At 49.2% G+C, this 24,203-nt stretch overlaps 1 protein-coding gene across 5 annotated transcripts in view; it reads left to right on the forward strand.

Annotated features, from left to right (window-relative positions):
* The window catches only part of LOC138468321 (exportin-5-like), a 2,334,215-nt gene that overhangs the window by 1,805,548 nt on the left and 504,464 nt on the right, over window positions 1–24,203 (forward strand). For 4 of the 5 annotated variants that reach the window (XM_069608826.1, XM_069608825.1, XM_069608828.1 and 1 more), the window contains one exon: window positions 23,771–23,833. The exons of the other annotated variant lie outside the window; for it this stretch is intronic. In XM_069608826.1, the coding sequence (XP_069464927.1) occupies window positions 23,771–23,833 (63 nt within the window). The remainder of the gene's footprint in view (window positions 1–23,770; window positions 23,834–24,203) is intronic. 5 annotated transcript variants of the gene reach the window in all.

The following is a 24,203-nucleotide window of genomic DNA, read 5'->3' on the forward strand; positions in this document are numbered from 1 at the left end:
AGCGAGAGTAGGTCAGTCTCATGGTGAATACCCGCTACAGAGACCGCGTTCGGCAGCTGTAACACTGAGCACAGAATTTTCCTTCCAGTTGATCCCATACACTGTCAGGAAGGCTAGGGCATTGTTAGGCAGAATCCTGTGCAGTGCCCTTAGGGACCACTACACCAAATTAAGATTACAGGGGGTAATACAAGTTTTACCTTTGGTACAAGCCTGTACTACTAAGTTATAGTGGTAGCAGTAGCAGAGCAGCCAGGCTTATCTCAAGAGTATATGAGCAGTAGCAGAGATTACACAAAGGAACCACAATTACTGTGACTCAAGCAAACACTGACTCAAGGTTTCAGGTAGAAAAATATAAGTACATATACAATACCATCAGTTATAAACACAACACTTCTATTAAACTTTAAACAAAACCACACGTTAAATATACTACAACAAACCAATTCACTTTGTACAGTATGTCTCAAGGTAAGTACCTTGTGTTTGAATGAACCGGTGTTCTGAACAAAACACGATACCGCGGATACGGTTGCAAGCACTTTTTGACAGTTCGGTCTACTAAACAAACGCGTATCCGTGACATGAAATGCTACCGGGGCAAAAACACACTTAACACCTGAGATACCCAGAGGGAGTTGGAGGCAAAAATCACAGGCAATATTTAGGCTAGGCAGACCGCATCGAGAAACACTCAGAAACAGGAGTTCAAAAGTCAAAGGGTCGGAGCCAGGGTTAAGTGACACCGGAGACCTGTTGCCGAAGATTACACAGTTAGACAGTTCACGATTCAACGTAGCACAAAAGTACTTTGATATTGTCAATGTTCGGAAGCAAAAGTTATAAGGAGGAGGGAAGACCAGGACGAGCCTTGAGGATGAAGAAAAGGGATTCACCCAGTTTCCTCGAGTAGAACACAGCACCTTATTTCCACGATGCAGCTGGTGCCCTGACAGTTGTTCCTGTTTCCCGCAAACCCACGATTCCTGGAGCTTCATTGTGAAGGAGGACGTCTGAAGGGGGTCTGCATCACACAGGGATGAAGCCGGCAGCAGCGATAACGAATAAAAGTTGCGCTCCTTAAAAACAGGAGAGACTCAGCAGGTGGCTATCCGGACCACTACAGCAGTGTGCAGCGATTTGGACCACGGCGGAGTTCTCTGGCTGAAGATGATGAGCTGGTTATCCCCACCAGGCTCAAGGGAAGAAGACTCCGGACTGGATCTCCTCTTAGTCGTTGAAGGGTAGATAGCTCAGGACTGCAGCAGGGCTTCACCGGGACGGGGTAGTTGCAGCAGCCGTCGTTCTCTCCACTTCTCTTCGGTTCCTTGTAGTTCCAGAGGCGAATCTGACTTCTAGCCCAAGAGACCTGCCTTTTATGCGCAAAACCCCCATACACACAGCCTGGCTGTCAATCACGCAGCAGGGGGGTTGTCTAGCCGGGACACCCACCTCAGCCAATCATGGCAAAGTGCGACTTGGGTTTCCTAGGATACCCTGTGCAGGGGGTGACTACACCCCTCTCACATTCAGCCCACCTAAACACCCAGGCGCCTTGAGGAGGGCTTCTCTGCAGAAGCCCGTCAAAAGACGGTGAACAAAGAAGGCGAACCTAGTTTGCCGCGCAAAGTAAAACACAAGCAGGACTTTATCAAAAATAAATGGCGAATAAACCCAACCGGAGCCAAAAGAAAGACTATTTGGTCAAGCAGGTTTATGTTCGAGGCTAATATAATATCCAAGAACAGTACCACGTTTATCTAATATAATCGCGGTAGAAAAGTTAGGGTAGATACGACTGCCACCAGCCAAGCCTAAATGTTGAAAGAGCAAAACAATGCTCAGGGAGGTACAGACAGAAAAGGGGTACAGATTAGCCCTTTCCAGTACTCCATGTAAGAGGGGGTGTACTGGGTCTGTGGTAAAAAATGACTATGTAAAGTAAATGGCAACTTTACCTTTCTCTGGGGGACAGTAGTCGGCCCCAGCGAAATGGAGTCCAAGGGAAGTCTTAAAGACAACCCTGGGTTACTACACTGAGTGTGCGGTGTAACCCATACAAGAACAGGGGCACCTGGAGTGGTGTGCTCCAGTGCCCAAGATCACACAATGAGTAACAACACATAGGCCAAAACAGAGTATAAAAGGATGTACTCTCTTACCAGGTGGAAAAAATAAACTCCAGAAATCCAGCAAAGCTGCTGGGGGACTCACTAGATGAGGGAAATTAGCCCTAGAAGGAGAATTCTCATGCTTCTGCGCCATATGTCAATGTAGGAACAGCTTTCTGATTGTAGAAATGAATGATCGGCGTAAGTCCACATTTTCTGTATTTGTGTCCCATCAGCTTAGCTTTTCGGCCACAAAGCCGATGATTACTTAATAAATGTACGAGGATGAAATTAACCAAAATTAACGGAGGATAGCACGGGGGCAATGCACTGGTCATGGTGCAAGACCATGCAGAGCAACAGAGGTTCAAATCCCGGATTCGTGCTTAGAAACCAAACTCAGATACGGTATTAGGCATGTTATTAAAAACAAATTAAATAAATAAGGAATCCAAAATCGCTGCCAAGTCCTTAGGCCTAGTTGCGCAGCCGGCCAAACCGGCCTTCAGCTTTGCCTCTAGGGCACAGGGCTACAGGCGGTATGCTCCTTATGATAGGAGAGCGCAGCTCCCACTGGCCAGGCAAGGGCAGATGCGTTTCTCACACTCTGGAAGGGACAGAGGGGCTTCTAAAGGTCAACAGGCAGCAGCGGAGGCAATCCAGCCTCCGAAGCCGCTTTGATTTTCCCCTTTCTCCATGCACTGGTTGGAGGACAGTTAAAAGCGCATTTGCTCCAGTGGCAGGGAATCACTTCTGATGCCTGGTCTCTTCAGCTCATTCTGTGGGGTTATTGTCTGCCAAACCACTGGACAGACCGCTCCCACACCCCCAATCCAACAGGCGCTCCAGGAAGAACTGAGAGCCCTGTTGTAGCAGGGTGCTGTGGAAGAGGTACCTCCAGAGCAGAGCGGATCGTGTTGGTATTCCCGGTATTTCCTGGTACCCAAAAAGGGGAGGTCTTCATCCCATTCTGGACCTCAGGGCCTTGAAAAAGTTTTTGAGGAAGGACAAATCCAGGGTGGTGACGTTTAGAGATTCTCCACGCTCTCGAACTGCAGGACTGGCTGGTGTCAATAGACCTACAGGATGCTTTTTTCCATGCGCCAATCCATAGAAAGCACAGGAAGTTCCTAAGGGTCACCATAGGGCATATGCGCTATCAGTTCAAGGGGCTTCCATTTGGTCTAACCTCTGCCCCAAGTGTCTTCACCAAGCTCATGGAGGTAGTTGCGGCTCACCTTGGGAGACCCGGGGTCCACATATATTTCCATATCTGGACGACTTGCTGATCCAAAGGAAGTCTGCAGTGCAGGCTTTGTCCCTTTTAGAAGGCACCTGCTTGCTGCTGTTAAAGCTGGGCTTCTCCCTAAAGTTAAAGAAATCCCAAATGACGCCAGTCAAGATGCTCCAGTTCATCAGAGCAGTCCTGGCTACTCGGGTTGGGAAGGCCTTCCCTCCGGAGGAGAGAGTAGTCCGCTTGACACTAATGGTCGACTTGTTCCGTTACCATGCCACTCTTCCAGCGGCTTCCTTCCTCCGCCTCTTAGGTCTCATGGCCTCCTTCATTTTTCTAGTGCCAGAGGCCAGGTTGCGCATGAGATCCCTGCAGTGGCCTCAATATCTTGATGCTCTCTCAGATCTCATCAGGGTATCCGCTTCAGTGGTCAACGACCTGTCCCTGTGGATGGACCGCAACAGTGGCAATGCAACAAACAAGATGGTATGCACTGCCGCTCCCTCTGCACGGAGGCGATGATGCTTTGGTTCTGGTTGCTGGAGAACCAGAACTCAGTCTCGGCAGTTCCTCTGGCAGGTACAGGGAACAACTTGGCGGATGCTCTGAGCAGGCAAGGCATGGTATCACACGAGTGTGAAGTGTGCCAGTAAGTTCTACAGGAGGTCTTCTCTCTCTTGGGTACCCCAGCAGTGGATCTGTTTGCAACGGAGTCCAACAGGAAATGTGAACATTTTGCTTGAGGGAATTCCCTGCGAACAGTGCAATGGGGGTTGCGTTTCTGGTGTATTTGACCTTCCCTCTCCATTATACCTCCCCTCCGATTCCTGTCATTCTATGGGTTCTCCTGAGGTTGAAGAGTTTTAAAGCGACCATGATATTGATCGCCCCAGACTGGGTGAGGAGAACGTGGTATTCCGACCTCTTGGATCTGTCCATCTGTCCACCTCACCGGTTGCCTCGGCATCCGGATCTCCTAACTCAGTCGGAAGGTCAGATATTCCACCCGACCCCGGAATCCCTCAACCTACATGCGTGGCTCTTGAGAGGATGAGATATGATGACTGGGACCTCTCTGAGGAAGTACTTTGAGGTGTTGCTGGCTGCACGCGGACGTCTACAAGAGCTTTGTACGCGTGCAGATGGAGAATATTTCAGGCATGGTGCAGCTAACGGGAGATTGACCCCATCTCTTGCCACACCACTACTGTGATGGAGTTCCTTCAGTCACTGGCCTCAGCAGGCCTTCAGGTCACCACAGTCAAAGGTTATTTGGCGGCCTTGTTTGTGTTTAATAGATCCCGGAACAAGGTTCATTTTTTATGATTGCGGTAATGGCACAATTCCTGAATGCCTTTTAAGTAAGTTTCTTGGTTTACAATTGGGGTCTGTTCTGACATGTGATATTTCAGGGGAGCTACTAATTGGTTATAGTAGACCTTATAAAATTTTTTGTGTCTCAAAAAAATATACAAAAACGCAATAAATGTGAAGATGTACAATGAGAAATTCAGACAAGAATAGATATGATTCGGACAGCTTTTTAAATTTATTTTGCTGTTTGATGCATTTAGTCGTCATGCAAAATTAGTATTCAAAAAGAGAAGTATTTGTAAAGATAACAGACAAAAATGCAACTAAATTCTTCACAAATACTTGAGTATACAGGGAGGTTAATTCTCAGTCTTAGCCTAACCCTAACACAGTTATAACAAGGTAAATTGCAAAATAAAGTTGAAAGAAAAAAACACAAAATAGTACTATAAAGAGCACTATGTAACCACCACCTTTTGTGATAAGCGATTAATGTGTATTTAATACAAGACAATCCAAACAGAAGCAAAAGATGCGAAAACTTTTTGTTGTCTATAGCCAGGCTGAAGGGTGACCTCATACACGGTCGACGTCTAGAAGTGGATCAAAAAAAGGTGTTGGGACCAGGAGAAATCTAAGTGTTGGTCCTGAGGACGTTTCGGCTGAATGCCTTCATCTAGGGCCTGGTAGGTCTCCCTAAGGTAGAGATATAAGGACACTATTAGTGTCTGAATTGTGGGTTAAAAACTGTTTAAAAGACACAATGCAGAGTCTGTTCCAAAACTTTGGTACACCTCAAACAAATAGGGCTGCAAGGAAGTAAAAAAGGGGGACTGACCTTTAGGGGCTGCAATGCTGCATGTAATTGGAGGTAGCTGGTGGCCCCACAGTAGAAGAATGGGGCTTATTTTTGAACAGTAGCTGCAAGCTGTGAAAGACTACCGGAGAAAAGGGAACAATATAGGGTAAGATGCCAGTTGTGGAAATACAGAACTGGAACATGGCTGGCACTAAAAATAGGCGGGCTCTCACCTTGATAAATGGCTTTCGTGTGAAAGATCACATGAGGTAAGCGGGATGCCGGTGGGGCAGCTATGTAGTGTCCCATGCGTTTTTAAGTCTTGGGCTGTTGAAAAAAACGAGAAATAAGTGCCCGTTTTTTAGGATAGTAAAATTAAGATACAACGTTGGGTGCAGGGATAGGGGGACTGTTCACCTGGAGTCCGAGTCTCAAGTTCTCTGCTGGTTGGCGAGCGTTGTCTCGTCTGTGGCTTGCGAGTGAAGCGCCGCGTTCACAAGAGAGAAAGCACCATGAAAAAAGCCGAGCTAAATACGGCTGTGTTGGGAAAGCGCATGCGCGTCTCGCGTAGTGTTCCCTGTGTTGCCCAGCGATTGCGCATGTCTGTACGCGCGCTCCTGTAGTGGTTCAAAATGAGCCTGCTAAAGTGAAATGCTAATCACTAACTCCTGCGCGTGTGGCACCGGTGTCTCCATTGCCTTGCGAGCATGAAATGGAGGGAGCGTAGCCCCATGGCTAATGTGGGCTATTGCGAAATGTATAATGGTAATGTATTAACTCTGAAGAATATAAAACGGAGTGCTACAGAAAACAGTGTGGTACTGTGAGCCCTAAAATTGGGGCTGTCGTATTAGATGGTATCTAGAATGGTATATGCTTAAAATGAAAAGGTAAAGAGGTTTATTGTGGGATAATAATATAATTATCTGTAAAAGCGGGTGGGGTCCATCTCGTTCAGGCCATTAGTGATGCTTTTGAGTTTAAAAATCCACCATGCTTCTTTATGGTTGAGAGAGTTAATAGCGTTGCTTGTGTTAGGTACTAAGTCTGCTATCCACCACAGGATATCGTCTGGGCCATGATGATTTTCAATGAAGTGTTGTACCAAGGGGGCATTGGCAGATTTGCAGCGGATGCGGGATCTGTGTTCACCTATCCTTTTGTGGCTTTGGCGAGTTGTTTGCCCCACGTAACGGAGACCACAAGGACATTCAATGATATAAATCACGTTAGCTGTTTTACAGTTAGAGAACTGTCTGAGTTCCCAGTCTTTTCCACCAATTTTGAATGAAGACATTTTTCTAGTGAAGCGGCATGCTGTGCAGGTGCCACAGGGGTGGTGCCCCCTTATTTCCCGCATGTTCCAGAGCGTGGATCTTTGAGACTTCTTCTCCAGTCTGGCGTGTGATAGAATGTCCTTAAGGTTCTTCGATCTTTTGAGCGCCATTCTTGGTGTCTTTTCTTCTGGCAAACTTAGTTGTACTAGGGACCAGAATTTTTTCAGTATACTTTTAAGTTTGGTCGTATCAGGGCCAAAAGTGGAGACGAATGTGAGAGTGTTTCCCTGCTCCGGATTGTTTGGTTTAGGTGTTAGCAGACTTTCCCTGGGCGTATATTTTGCTCTTTTTATCGTCCGTGTGATAAGTTTTCTTGGGTATCCCCGTTCTAATAGTTTGCTTTGTAGTTTTGTGGCATTTACTTGGAAAGCGTCCATCTCTGTACAGTTGCGCCTAAGTCTCAAAAATTGACCGTATGGGAGATTGTCCCTTAGGTTTTTTGGGTGATGGCTATTGTAGTGGAGTAGGGTATTTCTCTCAGTTTCCTTTGTGAAAAGATCACATTGTAGAATGCCATTCTTGACTAAGATGGTAAGGTCCAGAAAATTAATGGCTGTATTGCTTTTTTGCATGGTGAATTTGATCTCTGTGGTCTGAGCATTGATCCACTCAAAAAATGAGGTGAGGCTGTTTTCATTTCCATTCCATATCAGAATGACATCGTCGATGTACCTATACCACGAGAAGATTTTATCCAGGAAAGGGTTAGAGATGTCAATGACGTGTTGCTTTTCAAATTCTGCCATAAAAATAATGGCTAAACTGGGGGCAAATGCTGCTCCCATAGCGGTTCCACTTGTTTGAAGATAGTATTCGTCATCAAAGGCAAAAAAATTATTGGTTAACGCAATCTCAAGCAGTTCCACTATAAAGTTGGTGGGCACTCTTTTCTGGGTCATAAAGTGGGTTAAGTGATGACGGATGCACTCTACCGCTGCTTCTTGTGGGATGTTGGTATAGAGGCTAACTACGTCCATGGTTACTAGGATCTCTTGTTCGCTGTTGAATTGGCGTCCTTCAAATTTAGAGATAGTTGACATGGTGTCTCTAAGGTACGTGGGTGTTTGCTGGCTTAGAGGCTTCAGAAAGTAGTCTATGAATTTACAGATTGGTTCTAGAATTGAACCGCAACCTGACACAATTGGTCTGCCTGGAGGGTTATGGCTGTCTTTGTGGAGTTTGGGAAGGGCATAAAAAGCTGGTATTCTGTTTTCAGACGTATTGAGAAAGATTTCTTCCCGCTCCGTGATCCACTCCTGCTCTAGGCCGAATCTAGTTGTTTCCTGGATTTTTTGTTTTATAACAGCTGAGGGGTCTTTCCTTAGTTTTTTATAGTTGCCTTCTGTATTTAATAGTTGCATCACCATACCCTTGTATTGCGTGATGTTCTGAATAACAATTCCTCCACCTTTATCAGCTGTTTTTATAATCAAATTCTTGTTTTCCGCTAAGGTTGTTAAAGCCTTGCGTTCACCAGTGGTCAAGTTCTGTCTCATCTGTTGAGAATTTGTTTGCAATTTTCTAATTTCCTTTGTTATACATTTTTCAAAAGTGAGCAAGGAACTAGGAACTTCATTTTCCATGGGGTTGAATGTGGATTTAATTCTGAATCCTGTGTCATCTTTTTCTGGACGGGGGTCTTTATCCATGAAGTAAACTTTCCTTCTAATGCTTCTAAAGAAATTGGATAATTCAGTATCCAGTTTGAACAAATCTGTGTGTTCTGTAGGTACAAACGATAGTCCTTTGGTGAGGACGGAGGTTTCTTCTTTTGAAAGTACATATCCTGATAAGTTGAAAATGGGTATTTGAGTTAAAACCTGCGGTTGGTTCTCCTCCTCTGGTTGCGTTGTCCCCACTGGGGGAAATTGAGAAACGGCATTGCCTGTGGATATGGAGGAGGCCCCCAGTATGCGCCTCTGGGGGCCATTTGTCCTAAAAAAGGCATCTGGTTCGGAGGTTGATATTGTCCTTGTTGTCTGTTCCTGCCCCTATTTGGGTTTGTGTCCCCTGATGATGAATCAGAGCTCGAGGTATCTGAGAAGGAGACCCATTTACGTCTATTTTTGGTGGTCGAGGTTTGATTAGCCTGCCTCTCCTTTTCCTTCTTGTCCTTAAATTCTGGTGAGAGATATGGGTACACCAGTTCTATTTTGAAGTTACTGATGTCTTTAGCCAATTTTTTATGTTTTTTCTCCAGTGTAATTGAGGTGAATTGGTCAAAAGCTTTATCAATTTCTTTCAGCTTCTCTCTGGCATTAGACAGACTGTTGTCATTGAGAAATTTAGTTTCTTCTTCTTTTAGATCTTGTTGTATCTTGGTGTGGATGCGTTGTGCTGTTGTTATGGTAAGGGCCATTAGGTCCCTGCTGCATTTTGTTGAAATTTTGCTGAAGCCTAGCATATATTCCTTGTCCTCAAGGAACAGTGCAGGTTCATTTCTGACCAAAAGTCCCATTGGAACGAGGTTTACTCTAAGGTACTCCCTTAGAAAATGTGCGTGGACTTCTGTCCGGAAGCATTTTTTCTTTAAATTCAGTAGAACGTCTCCTGATGCTGTGGAAGCAATATGTTGCTGTGCTCCTGCCAAATTAAAAAGAGATGGCCCCTCTATGATGTTATCTATTTCTTCCTCCGTGAATGATAACATTTGATTCATATTGTTATTTTGGAAAATTGCACGCCCTGGGGGGCCAGGACTAGTGTACTTCCTTGCTGGGTGTAGATTTATGTGGGCCTGAAAAGACGAGGCACATGTATAGAAGTTTTTGAAAGACAATTTTTAGAGAAGTCCCTATTATAGCATGGTGCTATATCTAAATACTAGTAACAGGAGGGATAGCCCAATTATGTCAGAACAATGGGCTAGAAATAATTGGTTTACAATTGGGGTCTGTTCTGACATGTGATATTTCAGGGGAGCTACTAATTGGTTATAGTAGACCTTATAAAATTTTTTGTGTCTCAAAAAAATATACAAAAACGCAATAAATGTGAAGATGTACAATGAGAAATTCAGACAAGAATAGATATGATTCGGACAGCTTTTTAAATTTATTTTGCTGTTTGATGCATTTAGTCGTCATGCAAAATTAGTATTCAAAAAGAGAAGTATTTGTAAAGATAACAGACAAAAATGCAACTAAATTCTTCACAAATACTTGAGTATACAGGGAGGTTAATTCTCAGTCTTAGCCTAACCCTAACACAGTTATAACAAGGTAAATTGCAAAATAAAGTTGAAAGAAAAAAACACAAAATAGTACTATAAAGAGCACTATGTAACCACCACCTTTTGTGATAAGCGATTAATGTGTATTTAATACAAGACAATCCAAACAGAAGCAAAAGATGCGAAAACTTTTTGTTGTCTATAGCCAGGCAGTTTCTGCCAACTCCCTTTGTTGTCTCGGATTGGGACCTTAATCTGGTACTAACAGTTCTGATGGTGGCTCCCTTTCAGCCTATGCACACTTCTCCATTAAGACTTCGTTCTTTGAAAACAGTCTTTTCAAGGGGATTGGGTCCTCCGACGTATTCCATATCTATGACGGTAATCACCACAGCTGTGCTGCTTTGGAAAATCTTCGGCGTCTGCGTCCTGCGTCAATGACGTCGATACGCCGCCCTTGAGGACCTCCTCCGACGGCCGACGTCACTGGATGTTATAAGTAGGGCGCACGACACTCGTAGCCTCGGTTCTGTTTTTTCCGCGAACGTGTTGGCTTCGGGAATCTCTGCGCGCCAAAGTTTCTGTTGTTTCTTGGTTCTTCAAATCTGTTTGGTATTGTGAAGTCTTTCTTAGTGAGGATGTCTACCTCGTCTTCCACACTGCGTCCGAGCTTTAAGAAGTGCGGGGACTGTGGGTCCAAGATGTCGGTTACGGACTCACACAACGCCTACCTCTGGTGCCTCGGGGAGGCCCATGACACGGATGACTGTGTCGACTGCCAGTCGCTCACGTCTAAAGCCTTGCGGGAGCGCAAGAAGTTATCGGTAGGTAAGGTGTCCAAGCCCCGGAAGTCGAGGTCTGCGGAGCTTTCGATGGATGACTCGAGGGGAGACTCTCGCTTTGTCGTCGGAAGTCCAGTGGGTCTCGGTCCCGGAGTCAGTCTCGCCACTCCTCTGCCTCTTCGAGGCACTCCCGAAAGTGCCGTCATCTGTCGCCTTCCCCGACCTCATCCGAGGACTCTGCCCATTGGCGGGTCGCTTACCCCACCAAGCATGCGACGCCGGAGGAGTGGGCTTCCTTCGGGAAGAAAATGTTGGCAATTCTCGAATCGCAGGGCACTGGTCCGTCCGCGCCTCCGAGTGGGGTTGATCATGATCAGTCGAGAGACACCACTCCCACACCTTCGGGCTCGGGTGGTCGTCACGATTCGCGGGAGAGGTCCCGCTCGGACAAGGGGAATCGTTCTAGTCATGCCCGGTCCAGGTCCCGGCCCTCGACGCGCTTGAGACCGTGTGAACCTGTGGTGTCTTCACGGAAGATGTCGACGCCGGTGGCGCCGAGGTTGCAGACGGACTCTTTCGAGGCCCCGAGGACTGTCGGCGCGTTCGGCGTCGATGCCGATTCACTCACAGCCTTTCGAGGCTGTGTTGACGGGGTACCCCGTGGCTCGGTGGAACCCCCTAGAAAGGCTCTGGCCAAGGTCAAGCATGACTTTGGTTCCCGTTCTGTGCCTTCTTACCGCCATCTTGTGTTTATTTTAGAGATGGATGAGGGCTCTGATGATGGCATGGTTCCTGATACGGTGCCAGACGAGATTCTCTCGGGCCATAGCCAATTTGAGGACCTGAGGCAGTCCCTGCACGATGCTAGTGGGCTAGACACCTCTCCGGAGGTGGAGTTTTGTAGGCCTGAGCCTGGCACTCATGCCGACTCCTCATACCGGCGCCTTATGTCAAGGGTCACTGAGTACTTGGGATGGTCTGCTCCCCCAGGGGAGTTTCTTCAGGATGACCTTACGGATATCCTCGACCTTGGTCCACCAACTGACCAGGTACGGCCGTTTCATATGGCTCTACAGAGGAGGGTGGCAGCGGCTTGGACTGCTCCGGAGAGTCTTCCGGCAGTGGGCAAGTCTTTGCCACGAAAATACCGCCCAGCCAGTAGTGACCCCTGCTACTTGTCCAAGCACCCTACTCCGGAGAGTTTAGTGGTGCAGGCGGCTACGGCCCTGGCAAAGCAGGAGTTGTAGCCTACCATCCCTCCTGATAGGGACGACAAGGGTTTTGACGGCTGGGCGAAGAAAGTGTTTTCTGCAGGGGGCATGGCGCTTCAGGCGGCCAACTCCATATGTGCCTTGTCACGTTTCACGCACACTCTGTGGAACGGTTTCCTTGGCGGCTGAACATGTTCCCGAAAGGGACGAACGGGATGGTTTCCTTGCCATGGTTCAGGATGGCAAGGATGCCATGTGTGAGGCCGTTCAGTCGGGTTTGGACATGGCAGATTGCGTCAGCCGTTCCATGGCGGCGAGCACCGTGATACGCAGATTTGCGTGGTTGCGGAAGTCGAGGTTTGCTCCTGATGTGCAGGCCCGGCTCCTCAACATGCCCTTTGACGGGGAACATCTTTTTGGCAGCATGGCTGACGAGAGCCTTGAGAGGTTGCAGACCTCAAAAGCAGCAGCGAAGTCGTTGGGCGCTGCAGTTCGACAACCTCTGCCTTTTCGTCCTAGGGGACAGCAATGGAGAGGAGGTTCCTTTCGTTATTACTCATCCTTTGGTAAAGCGAGAGGAGCTGGCAGTCAAAGGGGCCACCGTAAGAGTGCCAGAGGTGGAAAACAAGGTACTCTAGGTGCCTAGGCCGCTCGGGCTGTTCCCTCTTTGCCCTCAGGCAACGCCGCAGCCACTTCAGCTCAGTCATGAGGCCATATCCCATGGTTCACCGGTTGGGGGAAGGCTGGCGCAGCATCTTGCAGAGTGGCGCGCCATTACTTCAGATGTGTGGGTTCTGGAGATCATAACCCACGGGTACTGTCTTCCTTTCCGGCCGAGGCCTCGAGACAATCCACCAGGGAATCTCTCTTTGAAGAGTCCGGATCCGCTCCTTGCGCAGGAAATTCAATCCCTGCTGGAGAAAGGCGCCATAGAACTGGTGCCTGTAGAGGAGAGGAACAAGGGATGGTATTCCCCTTATTTTTTGATTTCCAAGAAAGACTGGGGATTGAGACCCATCATGGACTTGCGCGGTTTGAACAAACTCCTCAGGAAGGACAAGTTCAAGATGGTTACTCTCTCTCAAGTCCTCCAGGCCCTTCAACTTCAGGACTGGTTGGTGTTTCTCGACCTCAAGGACGCTTATTTTCATGTGCCGATACATCCAAAGCACAAGAAGTACCTGAGGTTCGCGGTTGGCGACTCGCACTTTCAGTTTTGGGTCCTGCCGTTCGGATTGACCTCCGCCCCGAGGGTCTTCACCAAGCTCATGGTAGTGGTGGCAGCGCACCTCAGGAAAGGGGGGATTCACGTCTACCTCTACCTGGACGAATGGTTGATAAGGGCGCGCTCTCCCGAGCAAGTCCTGGATCATCTGTCGGTCACCTGCCACTCCCTCCACTAGCTGGGCTTCTCCCTCAACTTAAAGAATCCCATTTGACACCTACTCAGAGGCTCCAGTACATCGGAGCAGTGCTCGACACGTCCCTGCGGCAGTGTTTTCCTCCCCAGGTGAGGGCTCATCACATTCAGCAGATGGTGCACAAGTTTCAGCTTGCCCAGAGTCTCCCAGCGTTCGAGTTCTTGAAATTGCTCGGCCTCATGGCATCCTGCATTCTTCTGGTGCCAGAGGCCAGGTTGCGGATGAGATCTTTGCAATGGGCACTCAAGCTCCATGGGTCTGTCCTCCGGCAGGATGTCGGACCCTGTTCAGGTGCCGTCCTCGGTCGCCCAGGACCTTCTGTGGTGGGCCGTCAAAGGCAATCTGATGAAGGGGGCTCCCTTTTGGCTACCCTTGCCGGAGGTGACAATCGTGACGGACGCATCCCTCACGGGATGGGGAGCTCATGCCAACGAGCTGACAGTCGGCGGTCGTTGGTCTCCGTCGGAGTCCAGACTCCATATCAATCTGTTGGAGCTGAGGATGTGGATCCTTTTGCATGTGACATTCCTGTGGTTCTGTTTTTTTTTGTTGCTTTCTTTAGCCCACAGGGGCTTGCGAGTGGGTACGGTTAAAGGTTACCTGACCGTGCTGTCAGCGGTCGTTGGTCTCCGTCGGAGTCCAGACTCCATATCAATCTGTTGGAGCTGAGGGCCGTCAGGCTAGCCCTGAAGGCTTTTCTGCCGACTGTGCGAGGAAAGAATGTCCTGATCCTAACGGACAACACGGTGGCCATGCACTATCTCAACAAAAGGGGGGGGGCAGGGTCACTTCCTCTGTGCAAGGAGGCGATGCAGCTCTGGTTCTGGGCAATCCAGCAGGAAGTTTCGATCTCGGCAGTTCATCTGGCCGGAGACGAAAACGAGACTGCGGTCGCTCTGAGCAGGCAGAGTGCGATCTCTCACGAGTGGTAGTTGGCTCAGGACATTCTCCTGGAGATCTTCGGCCTTTGTGGGACCCCTCAAGTGGATCTCTTCGCCTCCAGTGTCAACCGGAAGTGCGAGAGGTTCTGCTTGCGGGAATTCCCTCCAAACAGAGCCTTAGGAGACGCGTTCGTGGTGGAGTGGTCATTCCCACTGCTATACGCGTTTCCTCCAGTCCCTGTCATCCCACAAGTACTGCGGAGGTTACGGAGGCTTGGTTCCCGGATGATCCTCATTGCTCCGGCGTGGGCCCAGAGGATGTGGTACCCGGACCTTCTCAACTTGTCCATCTGCCCTCCACGTCGTCTTCCCTACCGAGACGATCTGCTCTCACGGGAGGGGGGTCAGGGTCTCCATTCAGAGGTCAGATCCCTCAACCTTCACGCTTGGTTTCTGAAAGGTTGAGGTATAAGGATTGGGACCTCCCTGAAGACGTGATGGAGGTGTTTCTCTCGGCCAGACGGCCATCAACTAAGTCCCTGTACCGTTGTCGTAAGTTCTGCGACTGGTGCAGGGTTAAGAATGTTGATCCTTTTGCATGTGACATTCCCATGGTTCTGTCTTTTTTGCTCTCTTTGGCCCACAGGGGCCTTCAAGTGGGTACCATTAAAGGTAACCTGGCGGCGCTGTCCATATTTAAGCGCTCGTCTGAAAAGTGTTCCTATTTTAAAATTCCTTTAATTTCTCAATTTCTGAAAGGGCTCACTAATGTGTTCCCTCTGTCACCTTTCCAGGTGCCCGGTTGGGATTTGAACCTTGTTCTCAAGTTTCTGATGGGTGCTCTGTTTGAGCCTTTGCATTCCTGCCCTTTGAGACTGTTAACTCTTAAAACTGTATTTTTGGTTGCGGTCACTTCCGCTCGCAGAGTGAGTTAGTTACAGGCACTTTCAGTTAAACCACCCTTCACTGTGTTTCATAAGGACAGGGTTGTCCTTAGAGTTCGTCCTTCATTTCTCCCGAAGGTGGTGTCGGAATTTCATTTAGGCCAGAAGGTTGTTCTTCCGGCGTTTTATCCTCCTCCACATCCTGGTAAGGAAGAGGAGAGTCTCCATAGGCTTGATCCTAGGATAGTGTTAAGCTTTTATATTTCACGCATGTCCCGGGTCAGAGTGGACGATCAACTCTTCATTGGTTACGCTGGAAAGTGTTTGAGACAAGCTGTGACGAAACAGACTTTGTCTCGCTGGATTATTTTGGCTATCTCTGAGTGTTACAGCTTGGCTGGTAAGAACCCACCGGTAGGCTAAGGAGCACATTCTCCCAGGGGTATGGCTGCCTCTACTGCCCTGCAGAGGGGTGTTCCTATTGGTAACATCTGTGATGCAGCCACCTGGGCTTCGGTACATACTTTTGTACGTCACTACTCCCTCGATTCCATCCGGGGGCAGGATCTGGCTTTTGGCAAGGCGGTCCTTTACTCTGCAATTTGATTGGGCATGCTAAATTTCTGTTTTCTAAATTCTTTTCCCACCTCCTTGCATTGGTACTGCTTTGGGAGTCTGTCATAGATATGGAATACGTCGGAGGACCCAATCCCCTCGAAGTTACTCTCTTACCTGGTAACGTTCTTTCGATGGGATGGTCCGACGACGTATTCCATTTCGCTCCCTCCCTGCCTTCCCCGCTACAGAATTTCTTATGCGATTGCAGCTTACATGTCCGTAAGGCTTTGTGTGGTCAGACTGGCAGAAGACTGGTGCCACACGTTCTGGGGGAAAAAACTGCAACTGAGGCTACGGGCGTCGTGCGTCCTACTTAAAACATCCAGTGACGTCGGCCGTCGGAGGAGGTCCTCGAGGGTGGCATATCGATATCGACACAGGACGAAAGGTTATCCGAAGCAGCACAGCTGTGGTGATTACTGTCATAGATATGGAATACTTCGTCGGACCATCCCATCGAAAGAACGTTACCAGGTAAGAGAGTAACTTTCATAATGCCTACCTCCAAGGAGCCAGGTCCGACCCAGCAAACCCAGAGGCAGGCATCATTCCCCCCAGGGAAGTGCCAGCGGGCCCAAGCTGGGGCCCTTTGGACACAGTCCTGGCGCCTTAGGCGCCAGGCTCATGTTGGACCCCTGTCCTGGCGCCTTAGGCGCCAGGCTCATAAAGCTAGACATGTGTTCAAGTGTTTTAATGTGCACTTACCTGATGCAGACCATGCTGCTACATCCAGGCCCTCTTGAGGCCTGAATGGAACTACTTTACCTGTGGGACTACTTTCCACCTGGGTGTGGTCGGGTAAGGATACATACCTGATCAGTGGAAGGATACATACCTGCAACTTCTTCCAAAGCTATTTAAACCACGCCCGATCAGCAACTCAAGCTTCGCGTTGTTCTGCTCCTCGCAGCTGGACGCTCACCGTGTCAGCTCCTGCATCTGGACTTCAGCCACGCCTGTCAGCATCCTGGGTCACCTGCTAAGAGAGAATTGGAGAGAAAGAAGACCTTACCTGCTAAAGCTGCATCACGGAGACTTCACACCGACGATCCTGAAAGGGAAGACATCATTTTAAAAGCATTTTTGCTTCAATCGCTGCAGCGCTGCATTTCACTCACCTTTCCTGGGCACCTCCATCTTCAGCAGCGATCATCCGGATCCGCAGCCACTTCCCAGAGCCTAGAGAGACAAAGACAAGAACACAAGGTGAGAGAAGGAAGGGAATAGGAAAAGCTCAGTTTCCTTCTAAGACTTACCTGTTGGGTCATTCCCATTTCATTTTGGGTCCTGCCGCTTCCTGGCATTCCGGACCCCGGCCCCTATGGGGAAAAAAGACAGACATTGAATGAGCGAATGCAAAGACATTACCCGAACGCTCATCCAGAACTTACCTGTCATTTACTGGAACTGCATGTTTCACTTCCGGTCGGCGCCATATCTCCGGCATTCCGAACCCCGGCCCCTAAGGGGAAAAAGACATAAGCGTTAGCGCTTGCTGCAATAAGACAATGAACATTATTATTAAGCTTGAACTTTTGAACTTGCTACAGAACTCTTACAGCGCCTTACCTGAATAGTCAAGCTTATTTGAACTCCCATCAAACCTCAATCCAGTGAAGTAACTGGGTTTCAACGCGCCCCTGCATCAGAAGCAGGATGGAGAACTCATCCATCCAGACCCTAAGGTGAGACTTCACGGGGAATCGTGGAAGGGTATCATGGAGGGTTGGAAGGGAGTGGGAGGCTTGAGCATTATTCCGTCAGTAGGTAATACTCCCTTTTCACGCACAGGGGAATATTCCTGCGAGCCAGAGAAGCCAGAGTAGAGGGGCCCTACCTGTCCATCCTCAGAGTCCTGCGCTTCACCATTGAAGAAGCATCAGCACTCGGAGCCAGACCTGCGCCTCCGTGGGAATCAGGTGAGCGTGACAGTAACTTGTTCTTTTCTACCTGAACCCTTGAGTCAGTGTTTGCTTGAGGCACAGTAATTGTGGTCCCTTTGTGTAATCTCTGCTACTGCTTATATACTCTTGAGATAAGCCTGGCTGCTCCGCCACTGCTACCACTCTGACAAAGTAGTACAGGCTTGTACCAAAGGTAAAACTTCTATTGCCACCTGTAGTCTTAATTGAGTGTAGTGGTCCCTAAGGGCATCACACAGGATTCTGCCTAACAGAAATGGACCCTGGTGATTACTTCAGGTTCATCTATCGATGGGGAGCTTCTACTGCCTCGTAATATGTGGGTCTGATCCAGCATGAGTAGGCATTTGTTGCAGTCGGGGAGGAGGGTTTGGAAGAGGTTGCTGATGTAGGCCGGCAGGGCTCAATCTGATATTGAGGCACGGACCCCTCTGATGCGAATATTATTCCTGCGGGCCCTATTTTCCAGGTCCTCATGCTTCCGTTGCATGCATTCGCTATTTTCTTCTAGGATTAGGAGTTTCCATTCAGGTCTGCAATTTGCGTCGAGTGCTCCGGGATCTTGTCCTCCATTTCCCCAACCCTGTGTTCCACCTCCTCCACTCGATTGTCTAGTCCATCTATTTTGGCCGATACCTCCGTCATGCAGTTACGCAATTCCTTCTTCATGTCTGCTAAAAGGCTTTGAATATCCTCTTTCGTGGCCCATTGATTCTGGGATCTTTCGGGCGATGTGGTATCGGCTCCACTGGGGTCTGTTTTCCTGGATTTCTCCTGTAGGTGCAGCATGCTAGCAATGTCTGCTAATTTTGTGGACTTAAGTTTGGCCATCGTGGTGTAGAGGTGAAAGCCAGGTGGGGCGATGGGTTTGTGGTGGCTGTGTCTCTGGTTCACATTCGGATGTGCTGCAGATTCTTGTGCATATCCGAGGTATGTGTTGGCTCTCGCCGACCCCCAATCTGTATGCCTCTGGAGCAGGACCGCTATCTTCCTCCACGGTTTTAGGGCGGCTAGCGTGTGGCAGAGAAGTATGGGGCCATGCGTTTTTCAGTGGAGCAGCGGCACTGAGAATGCCATGTAGGCTACCAATGCTATGTGCTGTAGATGCAGGAGAGTTCTGGCTATTGGCGCTGTCCCGCTGACTTTCTGAAGGGATCTCCTCCGTGTGTGGGGGCTCTGCCCGCTTCCACTGCTGCATGAGCCGGTGCCTCGTTGTGTAGGGCTTTACAACGTGCTGCCCATGTTCTCTGGCCCGGGTGCGATGTCTGGGAGGCCTCCAGCTGACCGGCGCCATTCCCTCAGCCTTTAGCGATGTTGCTGAGTTGACTTGTATTCCTCCTCATCTCTGTCCACTTTAAGTGCTAACCGGTGTGCAATGTTTCCAGGCTTTGAGTTACTTGGGTTGTGCGTTGCTCTTGTGTGGCTTTCAGGCTGTATGTCCCTAGGGTAGGGCCGCTGTCTTCCTCTCCAGGTTTAGGGTGGCTGTGGTGTAGGCAGGGGTTGCATATGGCAGGACTGTGGGAAGGCTTTCTGAAGGCGGACTGTCTGGGATTCAGCGGTCCTTTATGAGCCAATTAGATCTGTTGCTGGGCTGCCTTCTATTGGGTGCTGGGGGCGAGAGGAAGCCCTGTATGTAGGGACTCCATTAGTTCCTGTTGCGGCTAGGGCCTTTATCACAATGGCAGATCTGTTATTGGGGCCACCGGCTCCCTCTGGATATGCTGAAGGGTTAGGGCAGGCCTGGCTGTCTCACCACTCTCCCCTTTGTGCCAGTGATTGCAGTCCCTTCACTGTTCTTCTCCCCGGTCCCGCGTGTTAAATGTCGCTTTACTACTATATGCTGATGTTGGTGGCTCCTCCACCCCTCCTCTTCCAAGCCTCGGGTGTCACCTTCTGGTGTTTGGAGCCTTTGTGTCCAGCGAAGGAGGTTGTGGGGGAGCCCCGCTGGGGGTCGTCGCTGTGGGCCTCTCCGCAGTGTGTGCCGACGGGTGGGAGGGACTCCTTACCGCCCTGTGTTAAGGTTGGTCAGCCCCTTCCACCTCCGGAGTATGGGTGGTGCGCCTTATGTTCTTATGCGGAGGGAGACGCTGGTGCGGGACATCCGTCTCCTGTGCCGCTGGGGGTGGTGGAGGGCACCCCGTCGCATCCACCGCTGGTGGCTCCAGGTATAGATGGAGGGAGGGATCCCTCTTTCCCGCAGCGGTAAGGTCGGTCCGGAGTGCGGCAGTGTGAAGGGGGGGTAGGAGCCCCTCCTATTGAAGCGCAGGACCTCCTTCACCCCTGAGGCTGCGCCGGTACCTGTCCCGACTCTGGGCTGTGCTCTACGGTGTGCGAGCCGATCGTACCCCTGAACAGGCACGTTCCCTGCTGCCCGTGCCTTCATCTATTTTCTCAGCGGTGCCGAAACCGGCCGGGGCCCACCTCCTCTTCCTCTGGGCTACGGCAACCAGGGCTCCGCTCGCAGCGTCCTGTCTTCAAGTGCAAGCAGGGGGACCACGACCATCTCGGCATGGCTCCACTGCTTTCACATGGCTGGGATGGCCCGCAGTCTGGGCCACAGCGGTGGAGCGGGCAGCTCCTGCTCCCTCACCTCGAATGCGCTGGGGCTGCCGCCATCTTGCATATGGCTAGCCTTGCAGTGCTTCTCCCGATTTCCTACAAAATTTGTGGTTTTCCTGCTCCGATTTACCACCACATAGATCTGGTCAGCTGGAACAGGGGGCGTTCGGCGGACCACAGGCTGTCTCCATGCCGGGCTCTGAAAGGTTATATCATGGGCATAGGTGGCGAGTTCCCGGGCGTCCCACAGAGCTCTTAAAGAGGCGACCGCATTGCCGATGCCTCAAGACACGCCTCATGCAAAGGCCATTTGTAATTATTTCTGGGAGAGTCTCGAGGGGGCCCACATCAATGGTGAAAGTGTGGGAGGCCATGAAGGCAGCAATTATGGTAGGACTCGTAGCCCATGGGGCGGCCTACCGTAAACGTTGCTTGGAGACTAAAGCCTGGTTGGAGCTGAGGCAGAAAGTAGGAACAAAAAAGGTTGTTCTCCTAAGGCGCATCGATCCCTCCAGGTAGCCCGCAATAGATTAAAGGCGCACTAGGCGGAGGAAATGGCACAGGCCCTCATCATAGCAAAACCGGGGTACTATCCCAAGGCTAAACTAAAGCTGGCAGAATCTCATTTTTTAGACACTGTCGGCCATTCCCCAAGTTATTGCGGACCATAGGCAATATATAGAAGAGGCTGCTCTCCCGATCCTTCACAAAGCAGGCAGGGACTCCCTGGACTTAAAGATTACGGCGGATGGAAGTGGATTCTGTCATCAAATCCTTGAAGGCTAGCAACCCGGGCCCCAGTGGCTTCACGCCTAAATTCTATAAACTCTTTAGGGTACAGCTTCTAACTCCTCTTACCAATCTCTTCAACTCCTTCCGGCAGACAGGATGCACCACAGCATCCATGCAGGAATCCTCTACAATCTTTTTGCTAAAACCAGGAAAGGACCTCAGGGGACTGTGCCTCCTATAGGCCAATCTCGTTACTGAATATTGACGCTTAGATTTACTCCAAGATCCTGGCCAAACGGTTAGCTGGGTTCCTCCCCAAAATAGTCCACACAGACCAACCCGGTTTTGTGCTAGTTAGAACTACGGGTGATATTTGCCGGGCCCTAAACCTGGTGGAGATGGCAACCTCAGAACGACGTGAGATGGCATTGGTGACGTAGATGCCACCAAGACATTCGACATGGTCGACTGGGCTTTCATGCAATTAACCCTTGAAGTGTTACTGGCCAATTATAGCTCGTCTAGAACCTCACTCCGGGTGCACCAAAAGCAAAAAAGACCCATTTCTCTTACGTGTGGGAAAAAGCAGGGGTGCCCCCTTTCCCTGCTAATCTTTGCTTTGATAATGGCGCCCTTCACCCAACAGGTCTGTAACAATCCCGCCATTGAGTGGTCAAGATTGGCCGTAAACAATATAAACTGTCCCTGTATGCAGACGGTGTGATGCTTACCCTCACGAACGTTCAGTCGTATTTTCATCAGTCCCACCTAGAGCTAGACTCCTTTAGACTAGCCACGGCTTTGTGGTCCACTATCACACATCTGGGGCCTGCAAGTGGGCTTGACGTCGGGACAGGTGGAGGCCCTTCGAAACTCCTGTCCAATCAAGTGGGACAAGAAAGGCATAGAATATCTGGGGAACCATATCCCAGCGCTCCTGAAAGAGGTTTATGCAACCAACTTCCCATATCCCTTCAAGGAGCTGGATGCCGATCTCGAAAGGTGGTCATCCCAAGAGATTTTGTTGATGGGCCGGATCACGGGCAGTAAAATGAACTTGCTCCCAAGAGTCCTTTACTATTTCTCAGTGCTCGCAGTGGAGATCCCGCAAAAGCCCCTCCTTCAATTACAGCTGAAGATCCTCCAGTTTATTGGCGGGGAAGAAAGCCTAGGATTCCTAAAAAGGTGATGATGGGCAATGCCTCTTTGGGTGGGATGGGGTTTCGAACTTGCGCAAATATTATGCTGAGATGCAGCTAACACACTTTTTTTGCCTGGCTCACTCCCAATGACCCCCTGAAATGGGTGGAAATGTAACAATCAAGGGAGCCCCTCCCCATCAGCGCTTTACCGTACACCTCGGCTCCCGCGTGGGAACACTGGCCCGACCTCCTATCATTGACGAAAACAAAGGTGAAAACATGGGATTCTGCGATGAAAGCAGGAATCACTAGGGCTTTAGGGCCACGCACTCTAATCTTTTATAACCCTGACTTCACTCCAGTCCTTCGGCCTGCCGAGTTTAGGAGATGGGCGCAGGGGGGGGCCTGCAATACCTGTCCCAACTCTTAGTGGTTCGCCCCTGTCCTTTGTAAACTGCAGGGAAAGGTTTGCCTTGTCTGAGGCGGATAGGTGCAGTTATGCTCAAATTTGGCATTGGATAGTTCACCCACTGGTGCATCAGAGAGTTACACCTGAGCTGGTATCCATTTAACTCACGTTCCTGGAGGGCTCACTGGGGGCACATTTCCAGGCTGTATAGACTTCTGCAGGTGGACATGTTGACGCTTTCAACACTATGTGGCCCAATGGGAGGCGGACCTGGGCCAACCCATAGAGGACCATACGTGGGTGGACATTTGGACAAGAAACTCCTCCTCCAAATGTGTGAATAATAAGGAATGTGCCTTCAAATTGAATTACTGGTGGTATTACCCCCATTGAGACTGTATTGTATAGCAAAGCTCGCTGGACCCAGCTTGTTGGAGGAAATGTTGCGCTCAGTGGACATATATTCACATGTGGTGGGATTGCCCCATAATTCAAACTTTTTGGGAGAAAGTGGGCAACTCGATCGAAGCTATCACTCAGGTCTGTCTCCCTATGGAGACAGAAGTTACTTAGTTGGGGGTTCCAGTCCCAGGGGTATACCCGAGGTCATGGGTGATTACCAAGTTAATCACCAAGCTCCTTCTGGTTGCAAGGTTTACAAATCCCTGGGCCTGGAATTCTCCGGTGGGCCTGCTGCTGCCACTGTGGTGGGCCAAAATCTGGGACATTTTAGTGGCAGAGAAAGTCACGGGGGCCATAGAGGGGGTGTTACACCAGTTCACTGACAATTGGTCCCCGATCCTGGAGTACAGCATGGACTTTCCCGTGCAGGCACATAAAAACCATACCTAGTGGGGCAGTTCCTCCACAACCATTGAACATTGTGGGGTTTGCTGGGTTCCTGGCAGAATTGGGTGTGGGCAGGGATAGACAGTATATTAATGTTCTAAAAGCTTAACAATACGTTTTATGTCTGTCTGGTCATAATGTTATGTGAAAGTAACCGATTTTAAATAAAGTTGGTTAAAAGAAATAAGGTTCCTTCTTTTTAACGGTCCCAGATTGGGTTTTTAACTATGTACTTGAACTGTTCTGGTACTGATTGGAAGCCACAGTGTTGACTGCTTTGCATGAACAAAGCAAAGCCTATTGACAAGTTGATTAAGCTGCTTAGTTGTTAATCACTTCTCTGTGAGCTGTGAATGACGCCGGTGTAATGTTATTTTTGCTTGTTTGCAGATGCCTGCTGTGCACCCATTGAGGATGCAGAGACCGGTGTCTATGTTACTGCTGAATCAGATGGTTAGTAAATGCTAATTGTTTGGCTAGCAGTAAATGTGTTCTTTCACTTAATTTCATGGCTTGGATTAATGACAGTAGCCATAGTAATTTGATATTGCATTCTCAATTGCTTTGGGTTGTGTTTAAACAAGTATTCTGTTTTGAGAGGCAAGTTGGAATTCAACATTTGCTGGATTTACAGACAGAATCTGTAGCAAAAATGTCCAACGGGAGTCCTCCCATGAATGCTGTGACTACCGGTAGGAGAGCTTTTAGTATGATATATTTTTTATTTGTTATGGATAGGTAGGTGTCCAGAATGATGGGCAATTTTAAAAAAGTGCTGTAGTTTAGCACCAAGAATTTCCCTAGTAACTTTGATGGTGACAGA

This window comes from Ambystoma mexicanum, chromosome 4q, assembly GCF_040938575.1.
Source record: "Ambystoma mexicanum isolate Mex_15411 chromosome 4q, UKY_AmexF1_1, whole genome shotgun sequence".
Taxonomy (NCBI): domain Eukaryota; kingdom Metazoa; phylum Chordata; class Amphibia; order Caudata; family Ambystomatidae; genus Ambystoma; species Ambystoma mexicanum.